Source organism: Peromyscus californicus, unplaced genomic scaffold, assembly GCF_007827085.1.
Source record: "Peromyscus californicus insignis strain IS unplaced genomic scaffold, ASM782708v3 Scaffold_19__1_contigs__length_69161282, whole genome shotgun sequence".
Classification (NCBI taxonomy): domain Eukaryota; kingdom Metazoa; phylum Chordata; class Mammalia; order Rodentia; family Cricetidae; genus Peromyscus; species Peromyscus californicus.
Window position 1 is genome coordinate 41,022,685 of NW_026294491.1, and position 18,280 is coordinate 41,040,964.

The 18,280-nt window shown below is 42.0% G+C and overlaps 1 protein-coding gene across 4 annotated transcripts in view; it reads left to right on the forward strand.

Annotated features, from left to right (window-relative positions):
* Positions 1–18,280, forward strand: part of Prim2 (DNA primase subunit 2) — a 308,490-nt gene that overhangs the window by 65,964 nt on the left and 224,246 nt on the right. For 3 of the 4 annotated variants that reach the window (XM_052745227.1, XM_052745228.1, XM_052745229.1), the window contains 4 exons: positions 2,616–2,778; positions 4,631–4,734; positions 9,082–9,161; positions 10,420–10,540. In XM_052745227.1, coding sequence (XP_052601187.1) covers positions 2,625–2,778; positions 4,631–4,734; positions 9,082–9,161; positions 10,420–10,540 — 459 coding nt within the window. In that variant the 5' untranslated portion in view covers positions 2,616–2,624. Of the gene's footprint in view, positions 1–1,872; positions 2,031–2,615; positions 2,779–4,630; positions 4,735–9,081; positions 9,162–10,419; positions 10,541–18,280 lie in introns of those variants that run through there. The other variant, XM_052745226.1, reaches the window with a different exon arrangement.

An 18,280-nucleotide genomic window follows, 5' to 3' on the forward strand; every position in this document is an offset into this window, starting at 1 on the left:
ATACAATGTCATTAGTTATTTCATATTTTAATTTTGAAGGTAGGCATTTAAGGGATCATATAAAGTGACACATGATGACAAATAAAAGGGGCTGTCTACAAAAGAGCTTAAGATCAAGTAGCCGTGGAATTCTTGACAAGCCACAGGTGATGACCATGAACCATTTGGAACAGGGTACAAAAGTGGCCTATAGGTGTGTTTTTCTTAGGAGACAATTCATCATATGTTTTAGCAGTTCATTTCCCCAAACGTGAATGCCTGTACTAGAGGGATATAAACATATAAAAATAAATCTGGCATGGTGGCGCATGCTTTAGATTCTAGCACTGGGAGGCAGAAGCAGGTAGATCTTTGCCAGTTTTGCAAGGAAAATTGCTGATAGTAATAAACTTCATACATATAATTAATTTCTTTATGAGCTGATTTCTTAGTTTTTGTAAACTTTTTTTTCTAATAAATTGACTTTCTTTCATTCCTGGTGGTATTAAACTTTTGTGTTATATTTATGGTAAACCTTTTCTTACTGCAAAATAATTCTGTGAGCTTTTTTAGATGCACAATTTTGTTTTTATATAGTCAGATCTTTAGATTTTTTTTATTCTTTTGTGATTTCACTTCAATTTCCGTGGTATCCTCAGACTATTCACGTATGTCTTTCTTCAGTGCTTCAATTTCTTTTTTTTCCCTTAAAGATAGTTCACAGGTCTTAGGAGTTTCTCTGGATTTGGTGATGTCCATTGTGTATATGCCACAGAGGGGAAATGTGAACCCCACGCTCATATTAGTGGAATTAGGACAGCGATAAGGTTGGCAGAGGGGAGCTCCCCAATAGTCACTTCAGCTCTATCATTTGTGAGGCAGCCTTTGGAAGTCACTGTTTGGTTTTTGTTTTGTTTTGTTTTTGTTTTTGTTTATGTGTAAATTGGAGCCAATACTAGCGCTTACTTTGTGTGGCCTGAGAACAAAAATTGACATATAAACTGCTTACAACAGGTTCTGCTACAAAGGGCAGCCACCAATTTAGTCCATCTTAGGTGGGCAAAGTTTTACGCATCTCTAAAGCCTCTTTGCCAGGGCTTCTGCCTGAGGCTTTTGTTAGGCAGATACGCCACCTAGGGGCCGCGGCCTTGAACACACTGTAGACCGCAGAGGGCGGTTCGTGCTCTAAAGCTCCGCGGGAGGATGCCCACCTATCCCGCCCGCATCCCCGTGGTCCCCGGATTTAGATTTCAGGTAAATCATGCAGGTTCCTCCACTCCCTCGATCCTGTGCTCTCCGGTTACCCTGCGAGGGGGAAACTGAGTGCCCCGCACGTGGATGCGCAAACTGACATTATTCTGGTAACTTTTCTCATCACAAAAAATGAAGGCAGCATTGCTAACAGAATGAGAAGTCCTAGTGCGTCAGGGCCAACGCTTGACACAAGCCGGCTCTCTCCACCTCCGCCAGCGTGGAAATGTTTGCCCTTAGCATAGCGGCACTGAGACCCAACTTCGTCTCCACGCACCGAGGGACAGCCCATTGTTCTGGAAAACAAATGAACAGAGCCCACAGACACTTTTTATTTAAGATGTTTTATGCCGGGCGTTGTTTCTCATCCCGTAACCCCAGCATTTGGGAGGCTGAGGCAGGAGGATCGCCATGAGTTCCAAGTTAGCCTTGGCGGCAGTGGGAGACCCTATCTCAGAAAGATCAAACGTCCGCCAACAAAACAAAACAAACACCAAAAGAAACAGCCACAAAAAGTCTCGCAGCAAGCCAAACGCACGCAACACGTTGTCCTTTCAGCTTTTCCCACGGATCCGCGTAGTACAGCGGAGGGCGGGGCGCCAGGGGGTGGGATCTGTGTCCACACTTCCGCTTCCGGTCCCAAATGAACTCTCCCGCCACTGGGAAAGAGCAGCTGTCAGCGCGGGTATTTCCTCCAGTTTGGTTGCTGGCTGGTTAAAGAAAGTCTTGCGCGTTTATTTGGGACGGAGAAATCGTGGAGTTGAAAGTTTGCAAGTTGACCTGGTGGGAACGAGTGACAGGTGATGTTTGGGGAGGTGGGGGACGGGGGGCGGGGAGAGACGCGGCCCCGGAGGGCGCTGGGGCCCGGGCGGGCGGGAACTTGAGGCACTTTTGAATGTTCTGGAAAGTTGGATTCAGAGGATAGATTTATAAATCTGTTCCCCAGAGTTATAAGATGAGGACTAAGCTTCTCATCCAGGTAGAATCTACTTTTCTTTCCCTTGATTTCACGACTGCCCCTTCAGTAAAACCCCCTTTGGTCTTGGCTTCGCAGATATCTGAGGGTGGCGACACAGACCTAGTGAGCAGACAGCATCATTTGACTTCCCTCTTGCTGGAGGGCCACCACCTGCATCTTTCCTAGTTTAACCCTTCCCTTCACTCACCCCGTTATTACAGATGTATGTAGAAAATAGGGCATCGCCTAGGTATAATCACTTTTAATGGTCTGCATGCTGTCAGTATTGTGTGTGTGTGTGTGTGTGTGTGTGTGTGTGTGTGTGTGTACACGTGTAGTCTATTTTGTTGTTTTCAACTCTCCCGTCGTTTTAACATTTCCCCCATCATTTAAACATTTTTTTTTTTTAATTCACTACTTTCAAAAGGTGGTCAAGATGCAGTTCTCAGGAAGGATTCGCAAGAAGCTGAGATTGGCAGGTGACCAGAGAAATGCTTGTTACCCTCACAGCCTTCAGTTTTACCTACAGCCACCTTCTGAAAACATATCTCTGACAGAGTTTGAAAGCTTGGCTGTGGACAGACTTAAATGTAAGTGGCATTTCAATCCAAACGTTTGTATGCTTGGGAGGCGCAGTTATGATTTGTGGCAAGGAGTGAAGGCAGTGTGTCTTTATCCGGCAGTTCATTGCATACACGCTGGAGAGGGTTTGTCAGTCTGTTCAGTGCTGTAGGCATTTGGAGGACTACTGTTTCAAGGGGCAGGGACTTTGTGATGAGAAACATAATTCAGTTCTTTGTTGAAACTGTATCTACTATGTAGAGAGAGATGTGGAGCACAAGTCATAGGTCAGAGTCCCTTCTGCTTTGGTAGAAGTAAATATGAGTGCTCCTGGAGCGTAAAAGTGAGAGCAACTAGCTTAGTCTAATCGAGTAAGGCTTCTTAGAGAAGTTGGTCTGGTTTCTGAAGAAATGAGTACAAAGTAGGAATTTTCCAACAGAAGAAGTGAAGGGCTTGTCCAAACTGAGGTAACGGTCTATACAAAGGCTTGGAGCTGTGAACGAGAGTTAGGATTTTCAGTGACTGGCTCAGGGTGAGTGGAGAAGTGTGGGGATCTGAAGGCATCTTAGATCATGCAGGATTTGAGTGTGAGAAGGATGTGGCCCCTGAACTGGAGGCCTCTTATCCTTTGTGTGTGGATGAAGAAGCGAATGAGCTAGACACGCCCTGAGACAAATACTAGCACTGTCTTCGGAGTTTAGGTTCCAGAATATTCTTGCTGGACTATCCAGGAGACCGGAAATTGTTAGTTTTTCTTAGAGCAGCAGGGTAAGAGCTGTAAACACAGGAGACAGCGCTCATTACTGTGCAGCGTGAGTGAAGGCCGTGGAAAAATGGTCATAGAAAGCTTAGCGGTGCCAGATGTTTCGTAGTGAAGGGCGCTGCTTGGCTTTGTCACTTAAGGGGTGAAATGGCAAGGGCCCAGTGAAGGTAGTGGCATTGACAATAATAGGAAGGGAAGACTTGAGAGATGAAAAGGCGGTGTCAGTAGCAGGATTTGGTGAGTGGTCGGATGTGAGGACTGAGGAGGGAGCGGAGCAGGGGCCTGACGTGCTTGCTTGGGTAGAAACTGCAGATGGAGATGGCAGGGGGCTGACGTGCTTGCTTGGGTAGAAACTGCAGATGGAGATGGCAGGGGGCTGACATGCTTGCTTGGGTAGAAACTGCAGATGGAGATGGCAGGGGGCTGACATGCTTGCTTGGGTAGAAACTGCAGATGGAGATGGGTCCAGCAGGAAGAGGAGCGGGAAGTGGAGAGGATGTGGTTTGGACACCTTAATAGGATGGACCAGAGAAACCTGGGTTTGTGTTCAGGAGGCGATGCAGAAGATGCTCATGTCTGGTATTAAAGCATGCCTTGAGGAAATTTGCGAGGAAGGCTGGTACATGGCTTTAGGAACCTTGGAATAGCTGAGGCATCTGTTCCGGATGGCTCCTTGGTCTCTGCATCACCAGGGAAGGAAAGCCTTTTTCTTTTTCATTTTCTTCTCCTTTTCATCTTGCTCCTGTGCTGAGTGAGTCAAGGTAGACTGCAAAGACTCCAGACTGCAAAGCTTTTCCTCAGACTGACACACAGACCTTTTCACTTCTCAGCCTTGGTGGCTTGGTACAGCTGGAAGGATCATCCATCATTTTTCCATCTTCCCTGGTTGAGAATCTCAAAAAAAGAGATTATTTTGAATTTTCGGCACATTGGTGGGGTTTATCCTCTTACAAACACAATTCATGTAATGTGCTTGCAGAAAACAAAATTGTTAATACTGTCATGTTCTAAGAACAGATAATTAGAGAATTGCTGCCTATAGGTTTTATCTTTGGATTTATTTATTTATTTAAATTATCTTGGATTTATACTTTAAAAAAAAATTTTTTTTCCCCTAGTGCTGAAAACAGTGGAGAATCTTGGTGTGAGCTATGTGAAAGGAACAGAACAGTACCAGAGTAAGTTGGAGGCTGAGATTCGAAAACTCAAGTTTTCCTACAGAGTAAGTAATAGAAAGGTGTGGTCCTTTCAGGTCGTATGTGTTTCTGTTACTCAGTGTAAGTTATGGGAACAAAGGTCTTTTGCTAGGCTTGGGTTTTTATAAAGATGAATATAGTTTAGACTGTTTGAAAGAATACACAGTCTGTCGAGGTGATTGACATACAGTTAGATGATTATAATATGGTAGTTTCCTTACCCCCAGGACTGCTGTCTTGCCTTATTAATTTCCTGTTGCAGGACTGTCCTGTACATTGTCAGGGTGGTTAGTAGCACCCTTGCCTTTTACCCACTGACTGACTATAGAGATTGCCTGCATTCTGTCTCATACAGAGTAATGCATGCTGGTTCTTTCTGGTTACTTCAGGAGCGTGTACAGCTGCTTGGCTCAGACGGGGCTGTTTAGAAGGCTTTCCAGAGGAGGAGGTTCTGAAGTTCTGGAACTGTGGTTTTTTTTTTTTTTTTTAGGGAGTTGTTCCACAGTCTAAGCTTTCCTTGATCTTGTGATGTAGTCCAGGTCTGCCGTGCCCTAATAATCCTCAGCCTCTACAGTGCTAAAGTAGCAGGCATGCAGCAGTACCACTGTGTCTTGACAGATATCATAACATTTTTATTTTGGAAGGATAATTGCCCACAGCAGGTTGATAGGGTCATTTTGGACAGGAGAGAACAGGAGCCTGAAATGATGAGAGTCTGAATTTATGAGAGATGGGAATGATTGAAGAGATATCAGTGTAGACCGAGAAGATATTTTTTTCTTTTGACTGAAAAGATTTTAGTGGCTTATCACAAGGGGAAACTGGAGAGAACAGTTACAGTACCCAGGTTTTTTCGTAGGACAATGTATTAGTTAATTTTCTTATAGGATCACAAAATAACTTGTGGAGATAACTTAAGGGAGAGAGGTTTTACTCAGGGTTTTAGAGGTCATACTTCATCAGAATGGTCAAGGCGTGGCAGATTTCATAATGGTGGGAGTGTGCAGTTGGGGTTCCTCACCTCATGGTGGCATACAGAAAGCAGAATATAGTTACAACCAGAAGTGGGCGTAGCCTTCGTCGGTCTGTCCCTAGTGACCTACTGTAGTCAGTGAGGTCCAGTGTCCAAAGGTTCTACAACTGCCAGACTAGGGCCGCCAGCTGGGGACCAAGTGTTGGAACACTGGAGTCTGTGGGTGACGTTTCAAATGGTGGTACTCTTTTAAGGTGTGACATACAGTAAGAGAAGCTAGTCCTGGAATCAAGATGCTGAGTTTTGTTCTAGACATAACTTGGACACAACTGTGACAGTATCTTGTGGACTTCTTCATATGTGAGTCTGGACTTAGGGAAGGCGTGTTTGGTGGGAGTGTAGGCTTCCGAGAAGGTTGGAATCAGCAAGACTAAGTGAGACTGCACTAGGGAAATATTAGAGAAGGAAATGGGGACAGGATGGGTGATTACTAGTATCTAAGGTGAGTGGAAAGGAGGAGTCTGGGAAGGAGACTTCATGAAGGAGCTTCATGAGAATTAGGCGATGAACTGGGATGGTAGTGTCACAGAAGCCAGAGAAGGTTGGCACTTGAATACTAGTGGTCATATTAATAATGGCAACACAACAAAACAACATCAGCCGTTTGCATTATGCTTATTTTGTGCTGAATTTGGCTGTAAGTGTGTTACTTATATTGTTTTAGGAGCTGGGTACTGTGACCAACCTATTTTATAGGTGAAGACACTGTTTTCTTATGCTTCATAATGGTAAATGGTAGAGCTATGATTTTACTGGGGCATTTACTGGGTACTGTGACCAACCTATTTTATAGGTGAAGACACTGTTTTCTTATGCTTCATGCTCATAATGGTAAATGGTAGAGCTAGGATTTTACTGGGGCATTTTGTTTTGTGATGGTATTTTTAATCCCAACAGTTTCAGGAACTTAAGCAGACCATCTAAGATTAGTTGTACATATACATTGGAGTTAGCATCTGGCTGCGCCCTTGGAGATAGGGCAGAAACCACAGTAGTGGTATCTGTTGGAGGAGAGAGGTGGTGAGATGGGTATGGATACTCTTGTAAGATGTTAGTTACAATTATAGGGGCGAAGTAGGGCAGAATGTGGATGTTTTGGGGGAAAGAGAAGATACAGACATCCACTCACAGATGTACTTGATACACGCATGTTAATTTTATTTTTTATTTGTGTGAGTGACAGATGCATGCATGCGGGTATGCTCACCCATTTTACTGCATGTGGATTGACCAGTTGCCAGAGATTGACACTAGGATATCTTTCAGAATCATTTTTCTACCAAGGGCCACCAGAAGCAATAGCAAATGAGTTGGAGGTTTTAGTTATTGGACAAAGGAAGGAGAGATGCTGTGTCCATGGAGATGGTAGGGAAGGCAACAGATGCTGTGTCCATGGAGATGGTAGGGAAGGCAATAGATGCTGTGTCCATGGAGATGGAAGGGAAGGCAACAGATACTGTGTCCATGGAGATGGAAGGGAAGGCAACAGATGCTGTGTCCATGGAGATGGAGGGAAGGCAGCAGATGCTGTGTCCATGGAGATGGTAGGGAAGGCAACAGATGCTGTGTCCATGGAGATGGAAGGGAAGGCAACAGATGCTGTGTCCATGGAGATGGAGGGAAGGCAGCAGATGCTGTGTCCATGGAGATGGAAGGAAAGGTGTAACATATCATGTGGATACACAATCTTTTTTTTTTTTTTTTTGGTTTTTGAGACAGGGTTTCTCTGTGTAGTTTTGCGCCTTTCCTGGAACTCACTTTGTAGACCAGGCTGGCCTCGAACTCACAGAGATCCGCCTGCCTCTGCCTCCCGAATGCTGGGTTTAAAGGCGTGCGCCACCACCGCCCGGCGTGGATACACAATCTTAATGCTGTTGGGAAGGTACTGCAAAAGGGGCCTTGTGGTAGTTGGTGAAGACTAAAGCTGCTTTTCTTTCTTTCTTTCTTTTTTTTTTTTTTTTTTTGAGACAGGGTTTCTCTGTGTAGTTTTGGTGCCTGTCCTGGATCTCGTTCTGTAGACCAGGCTGGCCTTGAACTCAGGCGTGCACCACCGCCGCCTGGCCTAAAGCTGCTTTTCTAAGTGAGGAAGGGGATGATTATGTATCAATCCCAGTTTTGCTGTTTATAAGCTTTGTGCTGTTGGTTGAATCTGGAATGTCTCCCATAGGCCTGAGTGTTAAAAAGCTTGGTCCTCAGCTGGGTGCATTTGAAGGGAGGTGGAATCTTTAAGAGGGAAGAGTGAGGCCTAGCGGGAGGTTTTGGTCCTTGAGGCATCTACTGAAGGGTATAGTGAGACCTTGCTCACCTGCACTCTTGGCTGCTTCCCTACCACTCCTCTGCGCTGAACAGCGCTGCTTCAGCGTGTGCTCCCTCCCATGATACTCTGCTTTGCCACAGACCCCAAAATAGTGGAATAAATGACTGTCCTAAGTCCTCAAATCTGTGAGCTAAGAGTGAACCTTCCTCCTTTTAAATGGCTTGTCTCTCCTGTTTTGTTAGAGTAACTGAGAGCTGACGAACTCTGTTCTGAAAGTTATTTGACCTCTTAGTGCCTCAACTTCCTCATCTTTCAAAGAAAGGCACGGGAACCTTCGTTACACAGCTTTAAAAGTGTGTTTGTACATTCTGAATGCCTCACACAGTGCCTGTACCTAGTTAAGTGCCAGGCACGTGTCCAGTCTCGCTAGCTTGAGCTTGGATAAAAACTCATTGGCATTGATAATTGTATGCTTCCGGTTAGAGACTGAATTTTGTACTTCACATTCCTGTAGTTGTGTATTTTTTTCCTCTAAAAGTTCTCAGCATTTGGAGATAGGACTGTAGAGTGTGGATATAGATTTTAATTTAGAATTAAAAAGTAGTTTTAATTTAGAATTAAAAAATATATATAAAATTTAGAATTATATATGTATAATTTAGAATTTAAAATATAATTTAGAATTATGTATATATAATTTAGAATTAAAATATAATTTTAATTTAGAATTAAAATACAGTTTTTTTCCTACCCAGAACAGTCAAAATGAAAGAAGTTGAGGGTTGAGTTTTAGAAAACTGACTGAGAGGGTGAACACCTTCGTGTAAGCTGGGTAAGAAAGTTAGCAGGAGTGACTGATAGGAAGAAAATAGTGGGGCCCAGCCCAGGAGCTTTCAACGAGACAGTGTAGTTCTCCGTTTTACCTGGCTGTAGTTGAAGTAAAATGATAATTATCTTGGAAAGCATATTAAGCAATGCGTTTTTTGAATCTCTCATTTTACCCTGGGCTGTGTCGAAACAGCATTTCTGTACACCTCTTGTCATTCTAATGCATTCATTTATTTGTGTCGTTTTGATTTCAAGGAGAACTTAGAAGATGAGTTTGAGCCACGAAGAAGGGACCACATCTCCCACTTTATTTTACGCCTAGCATACTGCCAGTCGTGAGTACACACTTCAGTCCTCGTGCTCAGGTTGATCTCGGGTTATACACTGGTTCATGTGAAGTTGGCATGTTTTTGAACTGATTGCAGGGAACCAGCATGTCAGAGGCTGGACATCGTTGTGCAGTCTTTGAAATAAGCTGTTGTACTGGAAAATGCTGAAAAAAGTTATTGCAGGTTAAACACGTTTTCTCTGACTGAGAGAGGCCCTAGATTTTGGGATGCAAATTTATAAGGAAGATTTCATTAGGAAGACAGCTTCTGATACTTTTCCAAGAAAAAAAGTTGTAATATTACTATGAAACGTTGATTCAAACATGCACTTGAATTTGATAAAAGTTTTCTGATTTGAGATGTAAGAGCCTACCTATTATATTTTAGTTGTTTTCAGTCTGTAGCTGGTGTCTTGTAACTCAATGCTGCCACCCAGAGGGAGAAGGAGCTAATTGCTGATTAATTTTTGGTCAAATATCAGAGCTATGGTTGCTTTTTATTATTAGGTTATGAGTTGAGTATTTTGAATTGTTTCTTCTCACAAGATCCTAAGTGATAGCATGTTTGGCTCAAAGCTTGAAATTTAAGAGTTTTGGCTTTCTAGAAAAACATATGTAGTTTATGTAACCCACACAGCCACTGAATTGCTGATAGTCTTGTCTATAAAAGTCACCTCACAAAAATGAAATTATATCGTACATGCAGTAGTTATTTCATAACATAGCATGAATACCAGCGCTGTGTTTGTCTTATGGATTAGTATATTTCTATTTTGGCTTTAAAATATTGAAGTTTACTGTAAAGCATACCCTTTTAATTGACAAAGTTTACTCATGTTAAGATAAAATGACTTTTAAGATTTTGGTGTTTACTTGATGTGGACAAAACCACCTCAGAGAAAGGAATGCCTCACTTCCCAGGGACTCTGTGAAAGTCATTTTACATGCAGTGAGCTATTTTTTATGTTATTCAATAATTATACAGGTTTTCTCAAAATATTCGGTGTTGAACCCTTTTTGTGATACCCCTGGGCCTCACACCCGGCGTCCATGTGGAAGATGGCGGTTTGCTCCCACTCTGTCTCAGATGAGACCGGGTGCACACGGGCGGTGATGCTGTGGACTCCTTCTATACTGCAGAGGGCTGGTCTGCTCTTGACTGCTCTCTTGGTGGCTGACTTGCCTTGAATATTGTGTCAGAAAAATCTCTTGAATCCAATAATCGTTGGGTTTTTAACTTGTATTCATTTCTGTTTCCATTTCAGTGAAGATCTTCGACGATGGTTTATTCAACAAGAAATGGATCTGCTTCGATTTCGATTCAGTATTTTACCCAAGGATAAAGTTCAGGATTTCTTAAAGGATAGTCATTTGCATTTTGAGGCTGTAAGTGTGTATATATAAATATACATTTTTTTCTACTTTCCCCTCCGTTCATTTTAGCAAGACTGAGTCTTACTATGTAGTCCTGACTTAGATAGAGGGCAATCTCCGTGCCTCTGTCTATGGAGTACTGGGATTACAGACATGTCATCATGACCGGCTTTTAAGTATAGTTTTATAGTTATTTGAAATGGTTCCCCCTTTTATCTTCTTTTCTTTTAAGTACTGATATTGGTAAGTGGAGTCCAGGCTCTTTATGTTCTTTTGTTAGGTACCTGGCTCAAAGAATAGCTGACATCAAATGCCATTTAAAAGCATGTGCAGTCTAGAGAAGGTTGTATTTCGTTTTGAAAATCAGCTGTTTGGAAAATCTGATTGGATAGTTTGAAGAAGTCGTGTTTTGCAGGTGAATCTGAGTGAACTACATTTTGCAGTTATACCGACCAGAAATGTTTGGGAAATTCAGCCCAGAGAAGTAGTGTGGATAGAAGTAGAAAGTGTGTCCCAGGTGGACCTGTGCTGCTGTGAAAGAAAGATTGTTTCTGGAAAGTTCCAGCAGTCAAGTGGAGTGGGACTGGTTGGCACCTTGGTGTAGGTGCAAGGTCCTGTTTGCAGACACCTCCTATGGCAAGGCTTCTCACAAGTTAGTGCCACGGAGGACAGAGGTGCTTGCTTCTTCAGAACTTCAGTTTGCTCCGAATATCTAGTTTGCATTTGAAAACTGTTACCCCTAAACGGGTTTTCGATGCTTTCAGACTTGAGGCAGAGCCAGGGTTCGAGAACAGTTATGACCATTTGTCATCTAAGATAGTCTGGAGGCCATGGAACTTGCTGCTCTAGGTCAGGCACATGGGAATGGTAGAGAGCAAAGAGCCATGGGGCTATCATAGTTTCCTTACGGACACTGCCTTCCTGGCACACTTAGAGTCTACCTGGATTTGAGTGCTAGTGTTCTTTGTATGTATTTCTTGTCCTTATTTCTCTAAGGCTACAGTGACTTCCACCTTCACCCTCGTCTCTAAGGCTACAGTGCTTTTACATTAGGAGGAGATGCAGTAATATAAATTACGTGCTCGCTTTGATAGAGAAACATGAACAGAAAAAAGTCTCATTAATTCTTTTGCACAGCCTTTTCTCTTAAATTTTGTTATTGTTTAGATTGCCATGCTGATGCTATTTTATTGGGTAAAAACATAAGCTGGTTCCTTAACCTGTCTCATACTCTGAGCTTTTGATCCATGCAGTGTGCTGGCTCCTCTGTGTATTTGGTTTAAACTTGAGTTTCAAGTGGATAGCAGATTCTGAATCTTTGTGACATAGGACATGAAAATGTACAAAGAAGAGAAGAGCTGATATGTTTTATCCTTTGCCTTAATAGCTTGGATGTTAAATCAGATTTCTAAGAAGGATTAGAGATGATGGAGTATTGTCGTCTATGAGGATTATTTTGGATTTCTCATAGCTGAGTTGATTGACTTAACCTTGAGTCATAACAAAGGTGACTGGGCATCCTTAAACAGACTCTGGCATTTTCTTCAGTTGGTCAGATAGGGAAAGGTCAGGCTGTGACAGCTATCAGCCTCATAGATGAAGGATCTCTGTGCTATTGCATGCACCCCAGAGCCAGATAACTGTATGTAAAACAATTGGCTGTTTTTAAAACTTCCTAGGAAAATTCATTTGAAATACCAGTGGATCTAAAGCCAGGGTACTTTATTACAGTAGCCGAATGTCAGGGACAGTAGATAGGACAGTGTTCTGTGTGCCACAGACTAGATCTAATGCATCCTAGAAAGAGCTCGTGCTGTTCAGTAGCCTTTGTGTTCAAGGAAGTGAGAGTTTTTGGGAGAAGGCACGTAAGACTAGTAACCTCATTGCTTGGCTTTCTCAAAACAAGTACACATACAATTTTGGATGGTTTATTTTTGCTTAAAATGAGTTTCTTATCCTATACCTGGCACTTAGAATTTCTTATCCCTTATTTAGGATACCTTTTTATTTATTTACTTTTATTTTACTTTAGAAAATGTTTCATGTCACGTTTGCTGGTAACATTAAGAAGGAACATTTATTTGTGTGTGTTTAAGCATGTATGTCGGTGCCCAGGCCACGGCTGCACACATCTGAAGGTCAGCGGACAACTTACTTGAAGGAGTTGGTTCTTTTCCTCCACTCTGTGGGTTGCTGGGATCAAACTCCGGTTGTCAGGCTTGGCGGGTGAAGCTTGATTTGTTACTTGTTACTGAAAATGTCATTTTTGAATTTTTTAGGAGCTTTTGGATGCTTTCCTCCAGGTTAACATTGCAACACTGGTTTAGTCTTTCCGTATACGGAAACTGATAATCTTCTTGTCATGTGCTTGTCATTGTTATATAGGTATTTGCAAGTTGGCTTTGACAGTCCTGGGTTTCTGGCCATTCCTGATCCCTGTTGTATTGTCTACCTTATTAATTGGTGTATTTTAGGCGGTTCTGTTTCTTTTGGTACGTGTACTCATCATTGCGGTCAACTTCATTCCTTTTACTTAAAATATGGGATGCTATTTGCCTGGTATATACCACTCTTTTGTCCTCTCTCTATAAACCTAGATTAATAACTTTACTAGTAATTTCAATGTGGTACACACAGACTGGCAAGCTCTGTTCAAATAAATATGCCTTTTGACACAGTGTGTCTCCGTGAGTCACAAATCTAGTGATCACATTGAGGTAGAACATGCAGAAGTAGAAGAGCACGCAGGAGAATGCATGTCTTCCTTTAAGAAGTTTTTTGAAAATTAATTTTATTTTATGTGAATGAATGGGTGTTTCCCTGCATGTATGTCTGTGCACCACATGTGTGCAGTGCCTGCAGAGACCAGAAGAGGACTGCAGATCCCCTAGAACTGGAATTATAGACAGTTCTTAACTATCTAGTGCTTGTTACCACTGGGCCACTGAGATAGCCCTTTTAAAATTTTTAAAATTTAAATTTAATTAGAAACTGTTCATATAATATGTTTCTGTCATATTCTCTCCCCTTATTCCTACCCATCCAACTTCATGTTCTTCTTTCTCTTAAGAAGAGAAAAAAGAAAGCATACAAAAAAAAGCACACATATAACCTCAAACAAAATCCCCACAAGGAGTCTGTTGTGTGTTGGCCAACTACTCCTGAGCATGCGGCCTGCCCTGGACTCGGTCACTCCATTGAAGAAAACTGATTTTCCCTCCTCCCAGCAGATACCAATTGCAAAATAGCTTCTTGGTTAAGGCGTGGGACTGTGTGCCAACTTCCCTTTTTCCTGTATGTGCTATTGTGTGCATGAGCCCTTGGAGCTCAAAAGAGGCATCATATACATTGGAATTGGGGTTACAAATGATTGTGAGCCGCCATGTGGGCGCTGGGAACTGACCTAGAGCCTCAGCATTGATTCATCTCTCCAGTCCCCAGGGCTTTCTAGAAGTCAGCTTGACTAACACAACCCTTTTGTTCTCATAGTGGTCTGTAGCATTGAGTAATTATATAGACCAACCTTATTTTATGTGTACTAACTGGGCAGATACAATGTCGATAACTTGTATTTGAGGAATAGGGAAAATGTTTGCTGAACTTTCAGCTAGTTGAGACCTATTTTTTATATGTATATAATTATGAAAAATCATGGCAGGTAGTCCTTTTAGTAATATTTTAGAATTCATAGAATTTGGGTTTCTTTGTAGAGTTACAGAATTAGATTCTCTTCATAAGGTAGCTTAAACCTAGAGACTGCTAAAATGTGGAACTTCAAGCTGAATTAATTACCCTTGAAGACTAAAATTAACATATGCAAACATTTTCAAACTAACTTGTGGAAGTCACTTATTTTAAAAGTTTTTATGTAGTTTTAAAATATAAAATTCCTTAGAGTTGCATTGTTGATAACTAGATCTACAGCTCTGCCCTTGGAAAATAAGACTAAATTAACTGATTTCTCCCATATACAAAGTAACCTATATGTGTATCTGTGCATAAAAGAATGAAATTAACCTTACTAAATATCATCTCTAGTGTTAAGTATTAATTAAAAATATTGTCAGATATTGTTCATGTTTTCTGAAGCTATTCTGAAACAGATGCTGAAGTATATGTTATATTTTCATTTCATAATCTTCGTAACCTTCCTCCTTTTCTCTAGATGCCCTAAAAAAACAAACCTTTTTGGTTGAAGTCACGTGTCATATGTAAGTGTGAAGTCTAGGTCAGATTGACTTATTCTAGAGCATTTGGGTGAGAATACGGACCAGGGTTGTGCTGTTGGGTGTGATGGCACATGCCGGTCACCCCAGCATTGAGACGGAGGCAGGAAGAAGACAAGAAGTCAAGACCAGCCAGGCTTACTGTGAGTTCTAGGGCAGATAAGGCTACATAGTGAAACCTCAAAACAGCAAGAATTAGGGATGTGATTAGTGGCTTGTGAAAAGTGGGAAATAAAGGTTGTGTTCTCAGTGATCTTTTAGCCAATCTTGGTTACAGAGCACAAGGACGTAGTCATAGCAGCAGCTATCGGCTTACCCTGGTGCTGAGAATTTGTTGTTCTGCTCTGCTTACCCTCCGAAGGTGTGTGAGAGCAGGCAACTGTATCCCTGCTTTAGTATACCTCCACTGCTTCTTTACCTGCTGCTGGATGGAAACGTGCCTTTCAAGACTTCACGCCTTCCTCTTGCCATTGGTCCTCTGTGGCTTTGTTCTCTTGCTTATCTCTGTAAGTCCACTGTCCCCAGGCCCCTGTTTTGAGCAAGAGAATCCTGTGCTCTGTTGGAACTTAACCTTTCATATACCTCAGCTTCTTTGGGTGATCCATGGGTTGAGATCACTTTGTAAGTATTAGAAAAAGAACTGTGTCCAGCTTGCATGGAGTCCTCATTTCCCAAAGAAGGGTGCTAATGACTGAATAGAATCTGCACCCACTAGGAGATGTGAGGAGAGGAAGCTAATCCCTGACAGCTAATGTTTGTTGTGTCTGCTGAGTACCAGGCACTTGGCTAAATGCTTTAGGGCATATATGATTAATCCTACCAGCAGCTCTGTGAGGAGCCTGAAGATCAGAGAGGTGAGAACTGCCCCCTAGGCAGACTAGAGGATATATTGAGATATGTGATTATAAAACATGTTAGTAAATATGGATCAGATTTTTTCTCACAGATTGTCCTTAACTAGCACCAAAAAGAGGTGACATTTAAAGTGACAGAGCTCATCAAAAAGGTTATGTAAACACAGGTGTGAGATTAGAGATTTACATTAATGTCAGAAATTAAAGCATTAACTGTAATTTAACTAATAATTCTTGTCAGAATTAGAAACTATGTAAAATAAACCACAGGAACGTTTCCCAACCTTTGTGTCTATGTGTAACATTTGTTGGGGAACATACAACTCAGTTGTTCAGAATTTCACTTTGTGTGTGGTTATGGGTGTGCTTGTGTGGAAGCTGTAGATCAAAGTTGGATGCCTTCGTTTATTGCTTTCCACTTTATTTTTGAGACAGGGTTTCTCACTGAACCTGAATACATTGATTCATCTAGACTGGCTGGCCAGCAAACCCCCAGGATCCTCTGTCTCTGCCTCCCTGGCCCAGGATAACAGACGTGTGCTCCACATCCAGCTTTTTCTGTGGATGCTGGGGATCTGAACTTAGGTCTTTATGTTTGTGTGACAAACACTTTCTCCTCAGCCCTCTCTTTACCTTTTTAAAAACATTTTTGGATGTGTTAGTTCATGATCAATGGTTTACTCATGTAATATTCAAAGATCATTGTAAATGAAAATCCAAGCAGTAAGCTTTGTGTTCCAGTTGGGAATAATTAAACTTAATTCGTGAGGCACAGAGCAATTAAGGACTTGGATAGATTTTTCCTCTTAGTCATGAGAAAGAGGTCTTAACAAGGGAGGCTTACTTATTGTTGCACACTGGGCTTTTTTAGAGTGGCCTGCTAGCTAGTCCAGGGGTTCTGGATCATACAGAATACTGTCTCCCCAGTAGATCATCTAGACAGCTTTATGGAATTTTCAGTGGGTGTGATTGGCAGACACTTCAGACATTTAGGAGACATGATGCTGGAGTGTCTGCAGTGTACTAGATAGTTCTGTGTAACTGAATTTTCCCATGCCTTCCTCGATGTTTTATGTTTATGTGGCCACCTTTTCCATTTATTTATTTGTTTGTTTGTTTGTTTATTTATTTATTTTGGTGTTTCAAGACAGGGTTTCTCTGTGTAACAGTCGTGGCTTTCCTGGAACTCGATTTGTAGACTAGGCTGGCCTTGAACTCACTGAGATCCACCTGCCTCTGCCTCCCAAGTGCTGGGATTAAAGGCGTGTGCCACCACTGCCCAGCCTTTTCCATTTATTGAATTGAGTACCAAGCATTGTTTTATAAATCAACATGAAATGCTCACCTCTGTATTTTCCTTTGGGATTGTAGCTAGTTTTGTAGTATATCTTAAGTGTTAATGCATTTAAAGAAGGGCAGCTTTGAGTCTGATAGAGCTGAGAAGTACCTAGGCCTTGCAGATCTCCAGTGACTCTCTTTTGTACTGTCTAATTGAATAACACTAGTGAAGCTGTCATCCCAGATGTGTTGTTTTTATATCATAGGTTCTAGATGGAAGCTCTTCTATTTCTTGTGAAAAAGAATCTTAAACTCCCAGTATCATATCCTTAGAGTACCCATAAGAAAACATGACTATGTTATATGAAGAGTCAAAAACAGCATGACAATAGTATACTTTCTTGTGCTCTCCTTCATAAGCAGGCGGCAGCTCTTCATTGTGGTGAATGTATCATGTCCCACAGAATCCCAGTGGGGCAGGTGAGCCAACTTCCTTGAGAGAAAGTATCAAGATTGGCTGTGTGTTCTCAAGTCCTTTGGAAGGATAGTCCTTCTGTCCTTCTGTTCTCCTTGGAGACATCTCAATGCATATAACAAAGATGCCTGGGATTATGCCTTCCATAGAATGAGGCTTCTGGTCTTGAGGTCACTTTTGTAAACTTTTTTTGGGTCATAGGGTCTCTTGTACTCCCCATGTAGCTGAGGATGACCTTCAATTTCTGCTCCTGAGTGTTGGGATTACAGGCACACACCACTGTGGTGGAACAATCTTTGTATTATGTATTACTTTCATTGGTTAATAAAGAGCTGACTGGCCTATGACTAGGCAGGAAGAGATTGGGTTGGAGAGCCAGACTAGGAGGATGCTGGGAAGAAGAAGGGCAGAGTCGGGGAGACGCTATGAGATGCAGAGTGAGTAGGATGGACAGTATGTACACGAGTTATGCAAGTCTCGGGGTAGCATATAGATTAATAGAAATGGGTTAATTTCAATTATAAGAGTTAGCTAAAAACAAGCCTAAGCTATCGGCTGAGCATTTATAATGAATATTAAGTCTCTGTGTGGTTATTTGGGAACTGACTGGCGGGATAGAAAAGCCGGCCAACACACCTCCGTACTCAGTTTTACACACTGTTGGAGACTGACCCCTGAGCTTCATGAATGCTGGGCAAACACTCTAGCAACTGAGCTAGATCCCCAGACTATATATCCTTAAAATTGTCTATTTATGGTTTTGACATAAAATAGCAGACTTGAAGAATACCAACTGTAAAAAGGGTTTCAAAGTGGTTTTGGCCAGTGAAATGGGTCAGTGAGTAAAAGCACTTGCCACAAGTCTTGACGCTGAGTTTGGGACTTACCTGGTGGAAGGAAAGAACTGCAGATTGCCTTC